Raw genomic sequence first — 23,526 nt, 5'->3', positions numbered from 1 at the left:
TGCCACTGTTGACATTAGCGGATCACTTTTACCATCTGTTCTGCATATCTAAATATACAATCTGCTTCTGCCTATAGTGAAGCAGCCATGAATTAGTAAATAATGTAAATATCTTCTCAATGGGAATCTGCAGTGCTACTTTTACCGTTTCATTATCTCCCTCCTTTATTCTGACATGTCTATATTTCTGTATTTGTATATTGCTGTTTTTCTACTTTTTACTTGACATTTGTAATATGCTTTTATACAGGACTCTAGATTTTGACTTGATAGTAGCACTTCTATAGTAACACACTTTAAATAATACAACAGATGCTTGTTGAATTGAAGAACAAATGAAACGAAATGACTTACCATAGAAAGAATACAAAAGGCTCCAATAACTGAAAGAATAATAGCCCCTTGGTAAAGTGCAATTTTCTACTGTTATCCTCTTTCAACTAACTAAAACGATCCCTGAATGCAATATCGTGCAAAATTACATTGCATGGTAATGTCGATATGAAACAAAAACATATATTGTGCAGCCCTAGTAAAAATAGAATTGTATTTGACTTGTTGATGGATTCAACTTTAACAAAGCCCCCAGGCTAGACAACAAAAGCTCCCTTTCACTGAAAAGAAAAACACATCGAATACCTTTTTTAATTGTGCATACTATTGCTTTGTAGAAAATGAATTCAGCTTTTTAAGTTGTTTCTTGTTGCAGGATTAATATTTATATTTTTGTCCCTTCAGGCTGTTTGCTTGTGGAATCTTGTAACAAGGATATAATGAATGTTTTTCCTGCGACTACACCTACACATGCTCAGCTCTTCCCTCTGCTCTCCCATCTTCCTCTCAGGTGTTGCCCATCCTCGAGATCCTTTACCACGTGGAAAACAGAAATTCTCATCATGTCTACATGGCCCTCATTATCCTCCTCATCCTCACCGAGGACGACGCCTTCAATCGCTCTGTCCATGAAGTGGTGGGTCGACACAACTGAATACACATTGTGTACATTCCATGCAATGTCACTGAAACCTTTCTTTACTTGCAATGGCAGAGAAAATTGTAAATAATTCCTGATGGATTCAAAAGTCATGTCTCATTTCTTTGTGTCTACCTCTCACAGGAATTGAAGAACATCACATGGTACACGGAGAGAACATTGACAGAGATCTCACTTGGCAGTTTGCTCATTTTGGTGGTCATCCGCACCATCCAGTTCAACATGACCCGCACAAGGGTAAGTTTAATACGGATTCATTCACACAGTTTCCAAACAGCAGTGCATTCAGAAACCAAATGGTAATTATTCAAACTGTAATTATTCACATCCACATCCTCCATATGGCTTTTGTTACGATGAAACTCTAAAGATTGATACTACAGAGTCATTTGTTGCTTTGCAGTAACATTATTAACATGTTTATGTATGTGTGTGCATCCTCCGCAGGATAAGTACCTCCACACCAACTGTCTCGCTGCCCTTGCCAACATGTCAGCCCAGTTTCGTTGTCTCCACCAGTACGCTGCCCAGCGCATCATAAGGTGAGGACGTACTGTACAATGAGTGGAACAGATGATGATATAATATTTTTATTTCTAGCTTTTCTTCTTCTTTTCTTCCATTTTATAATTGACCTGTTTTCTGGTTTGAAACAAAAAGTAAAGTTGTTTAATTACTGAGTCTAAATCTTGACCTTTACATTTGACAGTCTTTATACTGTATCCTCCAACTAAGTGTGGGCGATGTGCATACAGTAATATCATTTATATCACAATATCTATGCATATTTAAACATGATAAAAGAAGGAACTGTTAACGTATAAAATAACAAGAGCTGCATTTCTTCGGTTTATTTAGTGGATTAAATGTCACATTATAGTCACTTAGTCACAAGGATCCAATATTCCCTTTAAACAGTCTTGCTCTTTCACTTGAACATTTCAATGGTTTAATACACCTAGGGATGATAAAAAGTGACTACCACAGTATAAATGGTATGGCAAAGTTGCTGACTGTAGAGAAAATTGTCTCATATCATTGCCACATCTCCGACCTCTACTAACTCTAAACTGTGCTGAATGCGCTTCCTTTATGGCTGAGAACTTGAATAAAAAAGAGAAACTGGGTACTTAAATATATGAATCCGATAATCAAGTGGAAGAGTTGGCCCACCATCAAAGACGTAAATGTGTTATGGCCAGAGGCCTTCCTCGGAGCATGAATATGGTTAAAGTCTGCCTAGCACTGGAGTGAACTTCCTTTCTGACATTTTGTAGTTTTTGTACTGAAATCAACAGCATACGTAGTGTATACCACACAAGCAAGTAGGACCTGACACAATCTTTATCTGTGTGAGCAAAGATACTTAAATATAAAAATTAATTGTCCTAAGACACGGATGGAAGTTTATATTTAAATGCAAGCACAGCACACTCATTCATTTTAATGACCGTTATAGTAACTTGACATTGGCTGCCGCAGAAGAAGATAAGAGATATATTGGTGTGTTTGTGTAGAGAGTAACATAACACAACATTATGTAACACAAGGTAACTGAGGGGAAGGATTTGGGACGTGAGGAAGTGAATGACTTTATGGAATTGGTCCAAACTGCAAACATCAAGTCATTCGTGAGTGTTTTTGAACTCCAGACGCACAGGAAGGAATGTTTCCTTCTTGAAGACGTGCACACTTTCACACACACTCAAGGATCCTCTTATCTCGCTGCCAGTGTCTCTCTCTATATCTGTGACTCTCTGGTGTTTTGAGTCAGAGAAGAACTCTGTCTGTGAATGTGTACATGTCTATCCTGTGGTGATGTAGAGCAACTGACTCCATGTCTGATGATAATAATAATGATAATGAGTATGATGGCCAGGGTTGGGCCAAACTGGCTGGCTTGATAAAGGGGAATTTCCTGCCAGGAATTTCCAAATGTCTGCCAGGCAGTGCTGAACTCTGCTCCATAATAGACTCGGAGAGAATCACAGTTGGTGTTGTTTATTTAGAGGCAACAATGGGTTTGAATTAGGACTGCTCAATTATAGCAAAAATCATAATCTCGATTATTTGCAGTCGCTCATGCCTTCAAATAAATGTGAGAACATGCATGTAGTGAGCTCGTAACCACCCACTGTGTGTGTGTCCGGATGAGGGTAATCCTTTGAACTGGTAAAGACAGAGCCCCTTTACATCTCCAGTGTGTCAGTGGAGACCATGTCTGTCATTACTGCAGGCTCATAACTGATTTTGGGATCAGGCCAGCAGTGTTGAAGACTTTCTGTGTCGCTGATCCCCGGGCCGTGTCCGTCACTGCCTCTCCAAAAATGAGGGATGTAATTGTGGGCAAATGTCCCAGGTGGAACTTGCTCGGTGGTCTCATTTAGAATAAGAAAAACTGACTAGATAATACAACAGGTCCCATTAAGTAGTCATGGCTAATAGGACCTTTGACATTAGGTCTGTAGATAACAAGTAGACCTCCTCATAGCTGCTCAGATATCTCCATTCAGCTATCATTCAGCCAATTAGCCTGCAGAAAGAATGTGTGTGTGTTTCCCCCTGCTGACGGATGGACAGGTGTAGCTTTATGGGGCTTAGCTGAGCTCTGCATCTGAATTTCCCTAGCCCTTTGCTGTCATTGAATTTCATCTATTCTGCTATTTCTTTCCTTAATTGACACACAAATTAAACATTCGACAGCCTCGGGGGCCTGGAAAGACTATTAAAAAGTTGTAATTAAAACAGAAGGTCACTAATAATTATGATAAACACTGCAATGAATACGATAGGAGACTCTGACAAGCAAGACTCAGTATTGGATTAAATAAGATGTAATAAAGAAGTCAACAAGATCAAATGTATTTTTAGACAAATCATATTGTGTTCTTGTATTATTTTGGGTACATGCGTGTTTGTATTACCCACCTCATTGCTACCCAAGCATAAATAACATACATAGTCGTGATGCACTCTTGTCTATGTGTACAGCAATCACATCCAATCATGAAGTCCCATACAGACAACCATACACACACAATAAGGTTGAAGCAAGTCAGTTATCTTGTGGGTCAAAGGGCAGAGCATCCACACACACGTACATGAAAAAAACGGAGTAAACAAGGCTGTGACCTACGCAGGCCTTAATATAGCCGAGTTATTAAAAAACTAGTTCTGATTGTAAGCTGATGGTAAATTGGAGACATCATTTTTGAAAATCTCATTATTCAGTATTTGAATGGCCTCATTTATAAAGCAAAACAGGCTGCTCTCTAATAATAATCTGTTTTTAATAAAGGCTTCTCTCCTCAGTTAAGCTGAGTAAAGGTCACTGTTGGAGTATTTACAGCACATTAATGACATGGTGCGGTGTGACGACTGTATTTGGTTTCTTTTGGTGAAGTGTATCATTCCTCTGTCGATGCTGCTCTCACTCATGTGTTCCCTCTCTGTGTCTCCTGCAGTTTGTTTGCGCTGCTTTCAAAGAAGCACAACAAGGTCTTGGAGCAGGCGACGCAGTCTCTGAGAGGCAGACAGGGCGATGACACTGCCTTGCCCGACTATGTGAGTAACACACACACAAATAGATAATGAAATAAAAGAATAGATAGATATATCAAGTTGCTATCAACACTATTTCAATGTGCCTTGGCTTTAACAATGCAGGATGAATAAAGCAATGTGAGTTTTAATATACTCCCAGTAACATGCAAATATTTTAAGAGGTATTATACAAGATATCTAATAATTTATAGGTAACAAAATATATACTGACAATAGTTTAAAATTAAAATAAGTTAAAACTAAAAGATGTTAATAGTTGAGATGGAACAAGACAGTCATTCATCTTAAATGGCTAAATAACAAGAGGATGCGATAAATGTATCGGTTATTGACTAATTGATTAAATTATGACTTGTTTTATTGTCAAGCACTTTAAACATTTGGTCTTAAGACTTAAAAGGGTTTATAAAATAATTTGTTAATTTTTTATTTAATTTTAATTTTCTTTCCAATCACTGATAACGGATTGAAATGTTGTCTTGAATAATTAATGAAAGTTTTAACACGTTTCTACTTATTCGCCTTCTTGCTAATTGGAAAAGAAGATCGAGACGGCAAGCCTAATGCTTATGAAGGGGACTGTTTATATTTTTAGTTTTAAATTAAAGAAGATTAAAACATCATTTTGATTAGAAAGCTGGTCGGAAGACTTCATTCTAATTTGAAGCTGAACTAACCAGCTGCTGGCTGAAGCTACATATTTAGAATACAGATGTGAAAGTCATATTGATTGTCTCAGCTGTTGTTTGGCAACACACTAATATTGAAACAGAACATCAGTGTTGATCTGAAATTGAAATCTTAACAACACAACATTAGTAAATAAGTGGTTGGCTTTAACTAATATACATTCAAACTGATGTTGTCCCAATGCAGTCGTGATCAATGGATCTTGTTTGGACAACACACCTGACCACTGGGTACCCTCTGTTTATTATTGACTCTATAACTGTCTGTGTTTGTGTTCAGGCACTTCTGCCTTAAGGTTTGTCTGTACACGTCGCAGTCTGGCTGTCTCATTAGATTTGCTCGGTCCGAGATAAGTGTGTGTGTGCGTAAACATATCTGTGTTAGTGTGTGTGTGTGTTTGGGGTTTGGAGATGTATTAGGAGGTCCCCATAGATGCCCCTAGGTCTTGTGGAAACGTGAGTTTATTTGAGTGCTCCTTCAACCATGTAGCTGCTGTCTGATGAGCCCCCCTTACAACCAGACATCAATGCACAAACAAATTCAAACACACACACACACACGCACACGCACACACACACCCACACACACCCATAAAAACATATAAAATGCAATTATTCAGCTTTATTTTGATGCGTCCTCCCTTCAGGGCTTCTTTTAATGCTCTGTTTTATTCACACACACATGCATAAATGTCCACAACATATGACAACAAATGTAAAAGAATGACATAAAGAGAGTTAGGTTTGCCTTGATTATATCTTCTCTGTTAAATATATCCGTCCAGCCAGCTGTTTCCATAGGAGAGTGCACTCAAGAGTGAATTTAATAATAGTGACAACAAATGAGACAAATACACACGCACACGCACACGCACACACACACACACACACACACACACACACACACACACACACACACACACACACACACACACACACACACACACACACACACACACACACACACACACACACACACACACACACACACACACACACACACACACACACACACACACACACACACACACACACACACACACACACACACTGAGAGGTCAGACTACACAGTGTTGCTGCTTTTGGTAGACTTCAAGTGTGTTGCTCAATGGCATGTGTCACATTTTCAATGGGATTATTTCATGGGAATTTTACAATAAAGTTTTTATTTTCCAAGAACAGTGTCTGACATCCTGTCTGGGTCATAGACTATTAAGAAAGAGCTGGTCCATTTTCCTGACACCGCTGTTATCTTTGAGCTTAGACTATACTAACTTAATGTGACATTGCTTCCCATAGAATACTGTTTACAGCTAAAGTCACCTTTCAGCTGTATTGACATCTCTTGAATATAAAGAACATATTGTATTGTTTGTCTTCTGAGTATGTGCACACATTTACCCACTTCACTAACAGACTAAACTAAGATGGTGAACCTGCTCAACATGCTAGCATTGTCTATGTGGGTGTAAGGATGCTAAAGTTAGCATTAACCTTAAAATGCCAATGCGAAGAATTAAAGTATGGCATATTAAGAGGGTTTCAAATGTAAACCTTATCAAAAGGGCTGCTACTAAGAATGTTTTATTATTTTATCTCCAGAACCCAACATGACATATTAAGATAGCTTTCTTTATCATACATAGTAATATCCTTTTCTGATGAGATCCCTTCATAAAAGACTTAAAGAAACAACAGAACTGACCCATTACCCTGCAGTTTATTTAACACGGTATTATCTATTTTCTGCAGATACTGTGTCAGGATGTTCATGCTGTGCAATTTGTGTATATATACGCTGTTAAGGACTTGGACTGTTGTTGCTTTTGTTGAAGCAAATCGCTGACTAATTTGTTTAGATCAACGGAAGAATGAGATCCGAGATGAAAAATAAACAGCTATGTAACTGTTACAACTGAAGTAGGAAAGGAAGCTTATTGAAGTTATGGTTGATAGTGTCATCTTCAAGCTAAATAATCGCTGAGCATTTATTTCACCAATAAGCAAACTAAAACCTTATGCATGGCTTTCCCTATCTGGCCAGTTATAATGACCTCAGACGCTGTCTACTGTCCATCATCGGTATAGAGATGTGACATCTAAAACAAGCTTTTTGAGTCTCCATCTCTGGCCCTCCTTTCCCCCTTCAGTGGTCTTGGATGTGGCGGTGTAATTGAAAGCAGGCTGCTCGGCTGTTATTCACAAACTCACATCTTAACTTGGGAGGTTTAGGGAACTATAGGGAGAAATAAAGAGGAGCAGAACATGAGGAGAAAGTAAAGCAGGAGGAGAGGAGATGAGGGCGGGTTTGAAGAGAGAGGGTGGGCTTGTGATGGGCATCTGGAAACAATGTAATTTGGCTGAGTCTGGCTCTGGAGAGAGAACTAATGTTTGTTTAATGTGGGATTGTCCTGGACATGTAATTGCTCTCTTTTACGAGGAAGAGACTGAGAGGAGGATATGAAAAAACGTCAACAAATGCTCTAAGCTGCGGGTTAAAGCTGGGGGGCTTTCAGCGTATGTGTTAACGTCTCCCGCTTTTTTTCTCTCTGTCCCCCCTTCATTTCACTCCCTCTTGATGTCTGCCTCTTGGTCTCTCTCATATATACGTATACACACACAGAGCCCCCGCCCCCCCATCCCTGAATGTGTATGTGCTGCTGTGTCTGGTTAGTGTCATGGAGGAAAGAGTGAAGGGTAAGGGCCTCCTTCAGCCCCAGGGGGACCGCCAGAGGCTCCCAGTCCAAGCAGGGCTCTCTCGGGGGGCCTCACAATTGCTCTCTGCACCTCTGATTGCACATGGTTTCTAGCCCTTTGAGATATGTGCAGTGACATGCAGTGTCAAAATGTGCAATGTGCTTGTACCCACAAATGTGTATGAAAATAAGTATGGGGCTGTGTTGCATTGCATTGCATTGCGTTGTGTGTCACTGTTTATGCCCCCAGCCAGTGGTAATGTTGCTTCTGTGCCTCTTTGTGTGTTTACTGCTGCACATTTCTGGGAAGAGACACAAACACACGCACGCGCGCACACACACAGAAAGCCAGAAGCATGTTGGACCACCCTGTCTGTGTTTATGTACGCTGGTTGAGTCACAATCTGTGATCTCTTTTTAATAGCCAGAGTAGACACATGCATTAGCTTAGTAGCACCCTTCCCTTTTGTTTAGGGAAAAAACAGAGCCCCAAGATATAATAACAGATAATAAACATTATGCCTACTGTTTGTTATCAGGCTTTTTCAGGAATATGTCACTTTCATGTTTTGCAAAATCCACAGGCTTTTTCTCCATTCATCCTGTCACTCTTGAAAGTGGATTAATGTACCATCATCAGACAATCTCGTTTTTAGGGTGCATTCTTTCTTGCCTTGCCTACAGGTGTTTAACATTGTCAGTAGATGACTCAAACATAGTCATACCCGCCGGTAAATAAATGATGCCTTCAAAGTCCCATTAAGAGCCAGACCAATAAATTGCCTAGCACACTCATTTTTTACATCTTAGTCATAACGTTTTGTTGTTTCTTTATTGTAAGTCTATTCACAAATCTGTCAACAAATATTTGTGTTAATGTAAAAGTATAAACGTAATTTGATACACGTGTAATACATTGTTTATTTATAAAACGTGATAATGTAGTTATAAGCAGCTACAAATACATTTGAACAGTTACGTGATTTGTAAAAAATAAATAATGATATATATATATATAACTTATAAATACATGTTATTAATAATATTACAACAAATGTATTATCTGTCCATACAGCAGCCCCCACTTGATGCCCATAGGAGGAGTAGTCATCAATGAATACATTACTAAACACTACTGCTACAACAACTACATTATAGTTAATCAGTGATGTAATTTAGTCGCTTTTCGGCGCCTCCCGCCTTTTTAACGCTGATTTGGGTGACTTGTGTAATTCGTGGAGAACCGAAGAATTTTCGTTTTGGGGGGGGGGGGGGGGGGTCCGTCCGTCCGTCCGTCCGTCCGTCCGTCCGTCCGTCCGTCCGTCTAATTAAACAAGCGAGTGCCTGTTTTTCCTGGAGTGCTAGAGTGCTGACGGAGAGCACCGGAACGCCGCTCCAGCTCTTCAAATATTGCAGTACCCATAAGGAGCCGTACACACACCGCAGTGTTTGCGTGGCTGTGTCTTTAGTTGTAAGCACAGTGGCGATCTGTTGTTATTAGCATCTGGTTAGCTAGCTATGCTAACGAATTTAAAGAGCTTTTCTACAACCAGGTGGAAGAGAGCTCTCTCCTGAGAGGCTCAAATAACCTCAGCTCAGTGAGGTTAAGGCACACCTTGATATGATCATTATAGTTATTAATGAGACATTAGAGACTAAATGAAAAACAGGTATAAAATACTATATGACAGTAACAAAAAAGTTGTTAAAAATAACTAGAATAGAGTTTAAAAGGGGAGTGATTTGTAAAATATACAAAAAGACAAATCTGCTTACAGTTCTGTCTCAAATGAGTGTTGAAATATGTATCCATAGATCTCCTCATGTTGCTCTCAAAGTGCACCAGATTGATGCTTTTAACTTCAATATTTAAAAAAAAATTCTTCCCGGGGGAGCATGCCCCCGGACCCCCCTAGAGGAGGTTAGGTCCCCCTCACTTAATGTTCACATGGATAGAATACTAAATACCTTTGCACACATCATGTGTCCATATATTTCTGTTGTGGTGGTCATGCCACACCGTGCACGTGCGTGCATACGCGAGTCATGGTAAGATATCTGGATTAAGAGGTTGCGTATTCTTTGCACAGCATCAAAGAAAGGCCAAATGAATGGGCTGTGATTTTAGTTTTTTTAAGCAGAGGTTGAGTTCAATAATTTGTACGGCCCTCTGAGGATGTTGTAAAAATTTAAAGGAAAAAGGTTCCCCACCCCTGGTGTAAATAATAATAAAAACCCTTGATTTATAACTTAACATCTCTGTCTCCTATTGATCTGAGTAAATTATAAAGAATAGCCAGTTCATTGAAGGATTATAGCACAGGTCTTTGTCAGATGGTATAGTACGCGTTTTTTTTTCCTGCTTCGAATAGTTCTCTCTTTTTTCGCCATACCTGTGTTTGCATCACTGAGTTATAATCAAACCCTTTTAATGTTGTGTGTAGTGCTTATAAATGCAAAACATACTTTTCATTGCTGGAAAACTTTATAGAGAATGTATTACTGTATATCATAAGAAAGTGTTTCTCACTTCCAGTCTGCCTGTCCATACTTTATGTCCTCTCCTGATCTTTCTTCCCTCTGAATATTTGATTTGACTTGATTATGTTCAGTGTAGGCTTCAACTACTGCTACTTATTAGTCTTGGGATTGTTAAATATGGGAGTTTAATCACCTGGCCTCACCCTTTCTTTCTTCCCTCTCTCTTCCTTTGAATTCCACCGTGCTGATGGAGACTCGAGCAGAACATTGTGTGCAGGGGCAGAGATCAGTGTCTCCCTTCATGCATGGTTTACATGGTAGGGAATGATTGACTGAAGTATGAATGATGCTGTCACATTTCTTATAGTCTTTTGATGTAGAACCAATTCCCCCCACACGACTGATGTACATTCTCATAAAGCTTTCCCTGAAATCAGATGTTACAGCGCACACACACACAGTGCTTCTTGTCATTCTACGTGGAAATACCCAGAGGGGGGAGAAGAAGAGAGAAAAGAGGACGGTAAAGAGCGCCTATGCATTTAACTTTTCAGGCTTGCAGTGAGGCATGAGGAGGATTAATAACTAGGTTGTCATATCAGGTTCTTCTGAATTGATGTTGATGTTGTAAGAAGTAGCAAAAAAACTGGTATTTTTCCCTCTTTTTTTGAATTCATTGCTGTTTCTATCGGAAAAAAAAGATCTCACAGACAATGAGAGCTGTCAGCACAAGGTGGGGTTTTGATCCTACACCTGTGAAAGTTTTATCGATGTGCACGATTTATTTTCCGTTTTGCCTGCGTTGATCATCACATTCCCCAGCCCTGGTAGATCTTGTAACACAAACTCCATATTTCTCTTACTGCAATAAAAGATACATTTCTTGCTGCCTTTTTTAAAATTCCAAAATAGCAAAAGACTTTCTCTTCTACATTCTGTGTCTGATATAGGCCTAGACACTCCGTGATCAAATTGGACTTCCTGAATTACATTTTATTGTATCTAGGCAACACACCAACAATTATGCAGCCCTTTGTCAACACGATGCTGTACAACACTCACTTATTAACAACCCACAGTAAATGGGGTTTCATGAAGCCATGGTTCTCCCCTGTAAAAAATAAAGCATGCAAGGTTTAAGAACCAATTATTTACTTGTTGTTAGAAAGGTTAACACTGAATACAATATTTTATAATGAGGTCGAGCTTCACACATGATATGCTACCTCAATGACGGATGCCACCCTTTATGTTGCTTATTATGTTCTCTTCTCAGCTTCAATATAATGTCCCCTAGTGTTCCTCTCATTAAGTCAATATCCTGCTGAGAGCTGACTTACTGACTCCCCTATTTAGTCTCTTATCTTCCTAAATGTCTTCCTCACCTGCCTAATGAAGATTCTTCAAGACCTAGTTGTGACTTAACTTGTTAGCGTGTCTCTTTACATATCCTTCAGCCTCTAATCTTCTCTTCTCCTTTGCTCTGAGTCCTTCTGTGTTTATCCTTGGGCAGTAGGAGTGCCACCCCATGCAGGCAGCAGGTGTTCTGGGGTCTTAATGATTGTCTGCTTTCCAAATGATAATGAGGGCAGTCCCGCTGTGCCCTGGTCTTTTCTGATTGACGCGCAGCAAAACAGAGCGCAGCTAGCATCCGATCAATTAGCCGTGCCCACTTTTTTTTGTGCCAGGGTGCTGTTGCAGCTGTTACCCTCACCCTTTTTACCATTATTACTCGCGTCATCATTGACATCACGGCTGCTTTGCCCCCCTGCTGTTACTGCTAGCCAAGTCTCCGAGAGGTAGTGTGCCAATTTAATCTGTTAATAAGGCGTCTGTCTGCAGATTTGGCTGGACTTCCCCTCCGCACAGACAGTGATGCAGCGATTGTCCAACACATTCTTTCCTAAACAGAGACAGACACATTGCGTTGTTGATGTTGTAGTACCGTCTTTTGCTTCGTTCTGTGTGAGTTTGTGACACAAAGGATGTTTTGTAAGGCTATGTGGTAATAAGAGGCACAACACTAAGAAAAAATGGTCTGATTATGACATGGCCGTGGTACCATAAGCAGGTCAGACAATGACCCATTTAAAAAAGAAAAAAAATTCCAACGGGCTGCTCAGCCAGTCTGACCCTCGCTGTCTGTCGACAGTGCTTTTCCTTCTCTTCATGCTTTCCCTCATCTACTTTTCTTATTAAAACCTTTCCTGTTGTTGCCTGTTATCATATCGCATCAACCATTAAAAGGTCCACATTTTCTCTTTATTTCCGTTTAAAGCTTTGTGTTCTGTGAAAACATCCGTCTCTTAGGTGTGGCTTTTAACTCACTGTGTGTATCTGTCTGTGTTAATCTCCATGTCCTTGTCTTTGTCAGTGCTCTTTCTTAATATGTCTGGTTTGTCTGCCCTGCAACAGCCTGCAGTGAGCAGCAGGGCCAGCCAGGGAATCACTAAGCTATTGGTTTAATGATGCCAGCTCCTACTTTACAGGGATTTACATGTCTGTGTCTCTAAACCCTGTCCACACACACAAACATGCATGAAAAAAACATTATTGGGTATGATAGACGGCTAGACACAAACACATTCAGATTGTGAAGTGCGGGCAATGTCCTTCCCAGGCACTGATTGCATCTACAAACTCTATCATTTTCTTTTTCAAACAGATTGCAAAGGTCAAACATACCTGCAGACAAAACACATTTGTGACAAACATATAGAAGAATTAGCAGCAGAATCAGACCGATGGAAACACACACACACAAACACACACACAGGCGTATTCACAGTCTTCCTGTTAGGTTTGTATAAATGGCGAAACGAGTACAATGGGGGCAGGATCATTGAGACTAATGATACAGCTCATGTCTGAGGCCTGTGTTTTCCTGGGTGGAGAGAACACATTAAATAGCAGCGCGAGTGGCTGTGACTAAATGACAATGCAGCAGGCTGGAAAAAAGTATATGGCTGGAGGAGAAGGAGCATAAAAGTGGAGGAGGAGGGAAGGGAAAAACTGAGGAAGGGGAGCGAGAAAAGAAAAGAAAAGAAAGGCTGTTATGGTTTCATGCAGTCATCCAAACACATGTTAGGTGCTTTTCGGCTGTCTAGCGGATGCATTTTTGGGAAAAACAAGTGCACGAGAACATAGTGGGAAGTGGATGAGGAGGAGCCAAAATATTTAAATCCTGTCTGGGTTTCAAGTAGACCATGGACCTCTTAATCTCATCCACTTGACAAACATACACACTGGGCCAGGCAGACGTCTAGCTAGCCTATTTTCATGTGACCTGAATTCCCCAGTGTGGCATTTCTTTCCCTGCCAGGCTAATCTCATTAAGCTGGGTGCAGAGCTAAAGAACAAACACACTCTGCACCTCTTACTCCCACTCTGCCTTCGTCTCCTCCTTTTGTCTCCTCCTCATCGCATTCACTTTCTCCATCAAGCCCCCCTACTCACTTCTTCTATGCCTCCATTTGTGTTGCTGTCTTCCTTCCTCTACCTCCTCTTCCTCCCACTCGTATCTGTCGCTGCTTTCTGTCTAATTACAGCCTGCCACAGCAGAACCGAGTGGAGCCGCTCTAGCTAGGCAGAGGAGTCGAGCCCAGAGAGCCAGCTCTGCCTCAAGACGCACAATCAATCCTCATTATAGCCGGCTCTCCTGCCTCCACTTGCCTCTTCACGTCTGCCTGTTAAAGTGCCGCACACCTTCGTCCGACGGCCTGCGGAAATCGATGCAGTACATTATTGCATCCGTGTGGCAAGCCTGATTCATGGTCGACGCACAAGAGAATACAGTTATTTATAATCATCCTTATCCCCCTGGCTACTTTAAGGAGGTGATTTTGAATGTTCATGTGCATGAGAGTGTGCGTAGTATGCTTATGTGTGGCTCTAGCAAAGAAAAAAAAGGCCACACGGTAAGCAAAGTTATTTATAAGATAAGGACTTCGTTCCAAAGCAGGGCACCAAAGACGTAATGTAAAATGCAACCACATGCAGTTCTTTTGCAGATGGTTAGCCCAGATTGAAGGTGGAATCTCAGCTTCCAATCAGCTTGCTGTTGCAGTCTGGCTGAGCTGCTGTTTTGAATCTGGTCTTAGCTGGTATTAGCAAATTCTTGGTCAAAACAGGTCGCCATCAGAACAATGATGTTTGTCATGAACATGAATCCTTAAGGATAAGTCTTATAAAAGAGAACATAAAGTCTTATGATCTTTTGTATGAAAGTTGTCTCACAGTGCATAGGAAACTAGCTTTTTAAGCATAAAGCTTTACTGATTTATACATCTACACATTAAAGATTAAACTGGCTTGCTCAGCACCTCATTCTAATGTATTTTACAGGAATTTCAATACTTCCAAGGGAATACACTTCTCTCGTTTCAAGCCTGAAATTGAGGCAGGATGTAACCCCAGAGGAAGTTGCTGATGAGTACTGTCTAAGGCAAGGTTTCCTGTAAAGCATAGATAGATGTAAAGTTTGGTCTTTAGTTGTCAATTACGTTTTTTAAGAATGTATTTATGGATTTAACAATCATGCAGTTATAAAATAAAAGAGTTGTGCAGTTATTATGTTTGGTTATATATTTTTCCCGTTTTGAGCAATCGCCACAACTTAATCGATATAACACAGATTGCATTTTTTTGGAATAGCTGAAGAGTTGTGTGTGTGTGTGTGTGTGTGTGTGTGTGTGTGTGTGTGTGTGTGTGTGTGTGTGTGTGTGTGTGTGTGTGTGTGTGTGTGTGTGTGTGTGTGTGTGTGTGTGTGTGTGTGTGTGTGTGTGTGTGTGTGTGTGTGTGTGTGTGTGTGTGTGTGTGTGTGTGTGTGTGTGTGTGTGTGTGTGTGTGTGTGTGTGTGTGTGTGTGTAAATTGATGTCCACACACTGCAGGAAAGCCATGCATCAGTACTGAACTATCACCGCGTAGAGGCAGGGTAAAGAGGCAGTCATGTATAATTACTCTTTTAAAAATATATTTGTTTTATAGAAAACATCATGTCTTCTTGTGAGTGGACTCTAATGTAGGAAGGCAAAACAAAGATATGTATTTTTGAGTAATAAATGTGCCTTTATTGCAATGACAAGTCAACATGTCTGCTGTGAAAAAGCTGTTGAATACACAAACATTGATGTCCAGTCCATTCTAACGAGAGCACTCATTGTGTATGGCAAATCACTTTTAAAAAGTGCCTCCATAATACATTTTGGTGCCCACCTGGTTCATAGACTTCCATATGAAGTACTTTACATTATGCATTAGATACAGTAGGCCAGATTATTACAAATGCGTTGATATTTGGGTAAACAGAAATGCCCAAATACTGTATCTTGAGGAAAGAATTCAACCATTTGAAGTCGATTTTTCAAATGTAAAGTCGCCTGTTCAGGGTATATCTAGGGTAGTAGTCTTAAGGCAGTCATGTAAACATTTGTTTATCTTTATGTAAAAGGGGGATTTGGTTTAAATATCGTCATCAGATTAACTCAGAAGCATACACTCGCCCATGCTATTCCTGGTAATCGTATAGACGCAGGGTCAGGGTTAGAGAATCTTTTCCGTATGTGTTACAGTGTTGGTCCGTCTACCATCGGACTTACTTCGTTAGTGCACCGTGGCATTAGGCTAAGCTACTTTGAATGTTCTTGACTCCTGCATTCTCTTAGTCTGCATTTTTGTCTCAGCTTCGGCTTAGCTGTTTTGCTTTTGCTTTGTACCGCCAGCATAGTTACACAGTTTATAGATTAGATAACTCTCAGGTCAAAAAAGCTTCAAAGCAGTTAGTGACCAAGTTTTTGAAATGCTTCTAACTCTTGTAGGGCAGTCATATTTATTTGTTTTTCCTTTTGGCAAAGGAAAAACAACAAAACATGCCTACATTCATTTTGCCAGCAGTGTTTGTTTTCATTATGATGAAGCGTGTTACTATTCATTGTTTTGTATTTTTTAGATTGCTTTGCATCATCCAGGGAGCTCATCTGTATAATGCCATCAGTACATGGCAGTGCTTGTCCCGCCTTTGTCACACACTGGGAAATCATACATCATCTCTTGAGCTCTATTCGCCAATTCATTGCTACGAGGTTTTATCTTTTCAAAGATTATTCATTTTCCCACAGTCTCTCAGCCGTTTCCTCTCTGCCCCACAATGGACAAAGCCGTGCGGGACGTTATCTCGTCATGGTGGCGTCTGTCTATCTGTCTGTCTGTCTGTCTGTGTAGACAGATTATTGTGAGCACAGTAACTAAAGAACAATGTATGAAAGAATCTCTGTTCTTAAACAGCAGGTTCCCCAAGTCAAGCAGATAGTTTGATTAGATTTTATCATGTTGCTTACATTTCCACAATACTCAGGAAACAGATTTCCTGGGAACTACCAACAATTCTTAGAGTAGTCATATAGGGCTGATGGTCAACTATTTAAAATGCTACAACTAGTGGCGCAATGGTTAAAGGTGTTATAACACCGCTAACAACGTTTTGAACTTCCCAAATGGGTGCTTACCTTATTGAATGGCTGTATTGGACGGCTTAAGATTGTCAGATATTTAAGTTTATTCTGTAATTCTGCTGCCTTGGATATACAGCTAAATTACAAAACGTTGCTGGCTAAATAAATGCACAAAATATATAAATGATTTCCCAAATATATTGGAAAATATTGCAATATTGCAAAGTTTCCAGTTTTTGTCCTTACCTGAGCGTGGTTTTGACCGTCTCAGTTAACACAAAACATCAAGCTTTTTCTTTAAGAAAGTATTATACCTTAAATATACATTTGAATACCAATTTGAAAACTTTGTGATGCTTTGTATCTTTATTTTTCTTTATTATTATGATTATGTGTTGTATTTGTGTGATGAACTTTGTAAATAAGTTATCAACTTTCCCTCTGTTGTTCCCACACCTATCTGCTCCCAAACTGTCACCTGTCACTTACAGACGGTTGACTTTGCCCGAGGAGGAAACGCAGTGTGACATGACCTGATCTGTGACTCACAAGGTCACCTATCTCCCCACCCCTTAAGACATTGGCTGTCAACTTTTATCCTCCTCTTCCTCCTTGCCATTTCTTCCACCTCTCGTTCCCCCCTACTGATCAATCTATCAGGAAGCAATCATTTAAAAACACCATTATAAGTGAAACCAGTGTAGTGGCAAACCAATTAACCTTTACATCCTCCTCTCCCCGCAGGCCCAGGACCTGAACGTGATTGAGGAGGTGATCCGCATGATGCTGGAAATCATCAACTCTTGCTTGAGCAACTCTCTACACCACAACCCCAACCTGGTGTACGCGCTGCTCTACAAGAGGGAGCTCTTTGAGCAGTTCAGGACACATCCATCCTTCCAGGACATCATGCAGAACCTGGACACGGTCAGTCCTAGTTTTCACTCAAATATCAGAAGTGAACTTGGAGAAGCTTGAGTCATTTTTCCTCACGGCTGATTTGTGGTAATTATTCCATAGATCAAGGTTATACAGATTTTCCCTGAATGTCTCCGTCTGAAGGGAAAGTTTCAAAAAGCCAAGCAGCGCTGGAACATATGCGAACTGCATCGTTAACATGGTGTACACCGCGCTGAATCCTGTGAGATGAAGCAGTATTGATGAATTAATCAGTCCCCTTGTGTCGAGAGGCTGTCTTTCAAATATTCATTGAGTGTTGGGGGAGGAAGAAACAGTGTGAGAGAAAGCTGTCATTCATGGTTGTCATAAAGAAAAGGAAAGGAAGCTTTGGTGTTTAGAGCATGTGTGTGAGGGATGGGGGATGCTGCATACATAGCCATGCGGGTTTTGCTGTTATCCATAAGTATGAGGGAAGCATGCTATCTCGAATCCCTCAGTTAAGTCAGCCTCCCTAAGGCTATCCTCCGAAGCCTTCCCTGCGCTTGCAAATCTGTGTGTGTGAGCATGAGATTCAGGATGAGGGGTTGCTTTCTTGCTCCTCTAAATTAACCCCATATGGGAGGCCTTCAGAGTTAATGAAGAGATTAGTATTAGACACACACACACACACACACACACACACACACACACACACACACACACACACACACACACACACACACACACACAGAGGGCTCCCAGGGTGTGTTTGAATTCTCTAAAGCAATCACAGAGCGTGAGCAGAGAAAACATTGCCTGTAGATGCGTTTTTCACTGTTGGTTTGACAAAAAAAGGAGCATTAAAAAGAATCAGTAATACGTAGAGTTTTTTAATGATCAAATATCAAACATTTCTCAGGGGAAGAATCCGGCACAGCAGTGGAAACGTAAAAATACAGTTTCCTTGATCTCTTGTTTGGGCTTAAACCCAGAAGGCATCAGATAATTTGAGCTCCAGTGAAGTGTTCTTTTTAAGTGGGATGAAACACGCTCCAACCCTATGGTGAATTTGTTGAACAACTATAAATGTATATACTTTCTGAGTTTGTAGCCTTCAGGCATATTAGCCGATCGCAAATTCACAGCCTTTTGAATTTGGTTTGGAGGTTTTTCAATCTTTGAAAGCATATTTTATGCAGTTTTATAGACCTGTCTACAAAGATTCTTAATCAGTCTTGTCACTTACATTTAAATATACATAGCTCTGCATCCCTGCATAGTATAGATGCATTTTTGTTGTTAGCTGTTGCAAAATCAGCAAAATGTTGTCTCAAATGAAACAGCTATGTATTTCTTACTAAGTTTTGAGTCTGTAACAGTGTTACTGTGTACAGACTGAAGCCCTCTACATGTCACACAATGACACTTTGTTCTAACTTGGATCCCCACATTGCTCCCAGTGTCATCATATAGGGTGTGGCTGCTGCAACATCGATGTGACAGCTCTGAACAGCGGGATTATAAGTGTCAAAGAGCTTCATGGCGGAAACAGGATTGATATTAAACCTCAATGAGATCAAAATGGCATGAGTTCCTGTGTGTTAAGAACCAGGAACAGGGTTTAATGGTGAAGGATTTAGACTGGAAGTGGAGTGTAGATTTTTATAAATATATACCAGCTAAGATTCTTTTTAAACAAAAGAATAAACAAACAGACATTTATTTATTTTATTTTAATCGTTTATTTGGCAGGGACAATGCACAGTAATGAACACTTAAAACATTGAAATGTATCAAGCGTAACAGTGCCAGATTTAGCTTTCAGCTCATTTCCATCTACCGTCCCTCACATAACACATTTAAGAAAATTACATTTTACAAACATTGCAAAATACATGATATGCAAAAAGACCAGGAGCAGCACACACAAGCATTTACCACATGGCAGGACAATATAGCAGCTACGACTTATAAAGTGCAAGAAAAGATAGAAGAGATACATAAAGTGCGAGAGGAGATACCCCTGTGTTAAAGTGCATTTAGCGGTGATTGCACGTCTGTTTGTTTCTCAACCATTCTTTGAGTTGACCTTTCAAACTATTGAGTACCGGGCAATCCCGTATCTCAGTTAGGAGGCTATTCCACAAAGAGCTGGCTTTAATGGAGAGGACATTTTGTCCAAAAGTGGTCCGTCTATGGTGGACCTCACAGTCTCCTCTGGTTTCTGACCTAGTGCAGCGTCCAGTGTGTTTTCTGTGGTTGAATTCCCCTAAGGGAGGGGGGGCAGTCCATGTAAACATTTATATAAAAAAGCACATAATTTTAAAAGACTTAAAATTGTCAAAACTCAAGAAATTGTGTTTTTCAAGGATGGTACAGTGGTGGTATGAATTTGGCTTTCTTTCAAAAACAAGCAAACGACCAGTTTGTAAAACAGTATTCAATGTGGGATAGAATACAGTGGAGGTATGACTTTGCAGCACTGACAGTTAAGAAAGGTCTAATTTGTTTAACATTTTGCAAGTTGAATTTAATAGTATTGGATACTTTCCTGTGGATACTTTTCTGTTTCTATGTTTCTTAAAAGTCAAGTTTGAGTCCGGTATGACTCCAAGATACTTGAACTGGGAGACTAGTTCTATTTCTGGTTATTTATGTTATTTTACAGTTGATGTTTAACATAAATTGAGCAAATTGAGATACTATAAATATCTTTAAATACAAATGTAAAATGCTATTCAGCTATACATAAAACATTGGTACTGCAGTTAACAGCCTCTAATTTCTGTTTTACATCTGCACCAACATACACACAAATACCAATGTATCCATGATAACATTGGCGTTCCAAAAACCAGAGTGTACAACAGTTGTGGTTAGAAATAGCTTTCCATTTCTAGGATTGAATGAAAGAAACAATGAGAAATGTTATCTTGAGTTTACCAGCTTCTAGTGTCCTTTAAAAACCTTGATAGAAGACGAAGAAATGTTTTTTTAAAGGACATTTTTGAAAGCTCTATTTACAAATCATCACCATTAGCCCAAATGTATTTTTGGAAAACGTTAATTCTGTATTGTAATTGGCTGTTTCCTCTTGTGTGACTCTTTTAGGTGATAGGCTTCTTCAGTCAGCGTCTGGAGCTGGCTGGAAGTGACCTGTCAGTTGAGAGGGTTCAGGAAGTCATTATAAAAGGAGCCCAGGCCCTGCCCACAGACAGACTGAAGGTAAATCTCTCTCTCAGACACACACACACACTCACACACTCACACGACTGGGGGGCCGATGAAATGAGCGAGCATGGAGACGAGGAACAATGAAATTTGAAACTGGTTGAAGAAAAAAGGAAGTGGGACATATTGGACATCAAGGTGAATGTGTTGGGGGTGCAATGTGTTGTCAAGGGCTGCGAGTTATGGCTGATTTGGTGGCGGGAGGTGAGGAAAAGAGAATGAGTTTCTCTAGAAAGGTGAGAGAGGGAGAGGTATGGGAGGGAGATATGGGCTGAAGCGGGGGAAACATGCAAAGAGCCATTGGGACATGAGACGAAAAGGGCTAAAGCCCAATTCTCATAAGCATTAATGCCCATCTTCCCTCCATCTCTGCTGGCCTGCTACACACGAACACGAAATGGCATTTCTAGGAGATGGGATGGGGGGCTAGGGGGCACTTTGTCATAGGCATATCGGACTTGGGGAGGGAGTGGGGGGCTGGGGGCGGACATAAATCTGCCTCTGCGCCTCGTTACCCAACACTCCCAACACTCCTGGCGGGTTGGCTAACCCCCGCCCTTCCCAGTGCTCCTCCATTAATCAGTGAGGAAATATGTAACCAGCAGTCTCCCCACAACGCTCCTCACCAGCACCGAAGCTCTTAATTGCATGTTTCGTCATGTGTTTCATGTTCTATACTTGGCGGCGGGCTACAAGGCATTTGTCTCGCTAGCCTATGTGGAGGAGGGATGGTGAGCGGCCACACGTCCATGTGCTCTCTCTCTCTGTATCTCAATCCCATTCGGCTCCTTGGAGCGCTAATGTAGCAATCGACCAAAGAGCCGTAGAATTACACATTGAGCCATGTGGATAACCCCGCCGTGTCTTTCAGCGAGGGGGCTTTACCTGTAGCACACACTCATGCTTTCAGCTGGACTGGGAATACGTGTGGTCTATGAGTAATAATAATCCTTTATTCATAGTGCTTTTTTCAGAATCATAGTCATTCACAGTTACAGCACAAATAAAAAGTGTTTTAAAGAAAACGGATAAAACAGAAAAGATTGGAAAAGAAAAACATTGATAAAAGAGAATTTAAAGGCGATTCAAAGGAAATGTAAACTCAAGTAAAATTGCCAAAGGTTGTCATATCAGTATGTTGTATGAACTTAAAGGAGACCTCTTCTTTAGGATGTGTGCCTGCAATGTAATGGTGTATGTCGATTGTGCAGCCATCTGTGCCAGTTTTTCTCTTTGTTTCTGTTGTGCACATTGACTCAGCGCCACCTGAGTGCTTTTCAGCTCTACAGGGTGACATGAAGCGAGGAGTATATCTGGGCAATGTCTCCTCGGGGAGTCCCTGCCGCCTGATGGTACCATTGCTCAAACAAACAGCTGTCTCTCCACTTTTCGCTTCCCTTCATCTTATGTGCTCATTCTGCTATACAGCTCCCAATGAAAAAATCCATAGGCTGGATTCATGTTGTGTGGAAGCCTCGATGGCAGTTGAAGTTGGTAATTACTCAGTAAAAGCTCTGAGAAGGAGTATTGCTGTCTCAATCCACTGTGTTTATGTCTGGCTGACAAGAAAGACATGTAAGGATGATTGTTCCTGTCTAAAAAAAGAAAAAGAAAAAAAACAAGTTGAGTCTGAGCATGTTGTTCTGCTGGGTTTTTCATTTATTTGTGAAGTTATTTCATCCTTTGGTCATGTTCACATTTATAGGAGCACAGTGCATTTCAATGACGGCTGTATTTACAAACGCGTAATCTGCTGTGTTGACATTTGAATTCCTGAAATTGTAGCCATGTCAACGCTAAACTGGCTAAAGAAACGTTTTCCCTGTTTTGGCTTTCTGTCCTCCACAACCAAAACCTTCTTCAGAGGAAAATGCCATAACCAATAATTCACCATTACCGAATACAAATATGAGGTCAAATCACAATGGAATTCTGTCAACACTTTTGTACGCAACATTGCTAAAAAAAAATATGTCTCCTAACATTTTAAAACCACTTTTTCACCTGGAAACAATTTGCATCTACTTTGGTGTTTCCAAATCTTTAAGTAGAGGCCCCTGTTCCCATTGAATAAAAAGATAGTGACATTTGTCCTCTTTTCCGATTAGAAACTGCATCACAGCAGACAGTTCAGCTGACCAAAAGCATTTATGATGGAAATGACTTTAATGCAGGTTAATGACAGCATCCATGTTTTATAATACCAACATTGAAATGGGTGATGGCATAGATGGTCTTAACTGTACTGCCACACAACAGATCGGTCAGTGTACTCCTGATCTCTGGGATGATCTACATTTAATTGCAGGACAGCTGAATTCAAATATGAGTTGGTCTTCTTCACATATATTTATGTTTCTGTGTCAGACTTTGGTGATTAGTTTCAAATACTTATATAACAGCTTCTTGTAATTACTACCCGTTAACCAACAGTAATTCTGAAGCTACTGTGCTGCCACGATGAAGCCGTACAACAACAACAGCTGCTCTGTGTACTCGGATAGATGGCCTTTTAAAGTGATCAATCACAAAGTTAGCGGCC

General features: G+C 40.4%; 1 protein-coding gene across 2 annotated transcripts in view; it reads left to right on the top strand.

Annotated features, from left to right (window-relative positions):
- The window catches only part of dym (dymeclin), a 52,053-nt gene that overhangs the window by 20,911 nt on the left and 7,616 nt on the right, over nt 1-23,526 (top strand). For both annotated transcript variants that reach the window (XM_079657986.1, XM_079657985.1), the window contains exons 11-16: nt 845-970; nt 1,118-1,231; nt 1,442-1,536; nt 4,459-4,558; nt 17,619-17,801; nt 20,865-20,978. In XM_079657986.1, the coding sequence (XP_079514112.1) occupies nt 845-970; nt 1,118-1,231; nt 1,442-1,536; nt 4,459-4,558; nt 17,619-17,801; nt 20,865-20,978 (732 nt within the window). The remainder of the gene's footprint in view (nt 1-844; nt 971-1,117; nt 1,232-1,441; nt 1,537-4,458; nt 4,559-17,618; nt 17,802-20,864; nt 20,979-23,526) is intronic.

This window comes from Notothenia rossii (assembly GCF_949606895.1).
Source record: "Notothenia rossii genome assembly, chromosome: 11".
Classification (NCBI taxonomy): Eukaryota; Metazoa; Chordata; class Actinopteri; order Perciformes; family Nototheniidae; genus Notothenia; species Notothenia rossii.
Note: the sequence above shows the minus strand (reverse complement) of the source record. Positions and strands in the feature narration are given on the sequence as shown.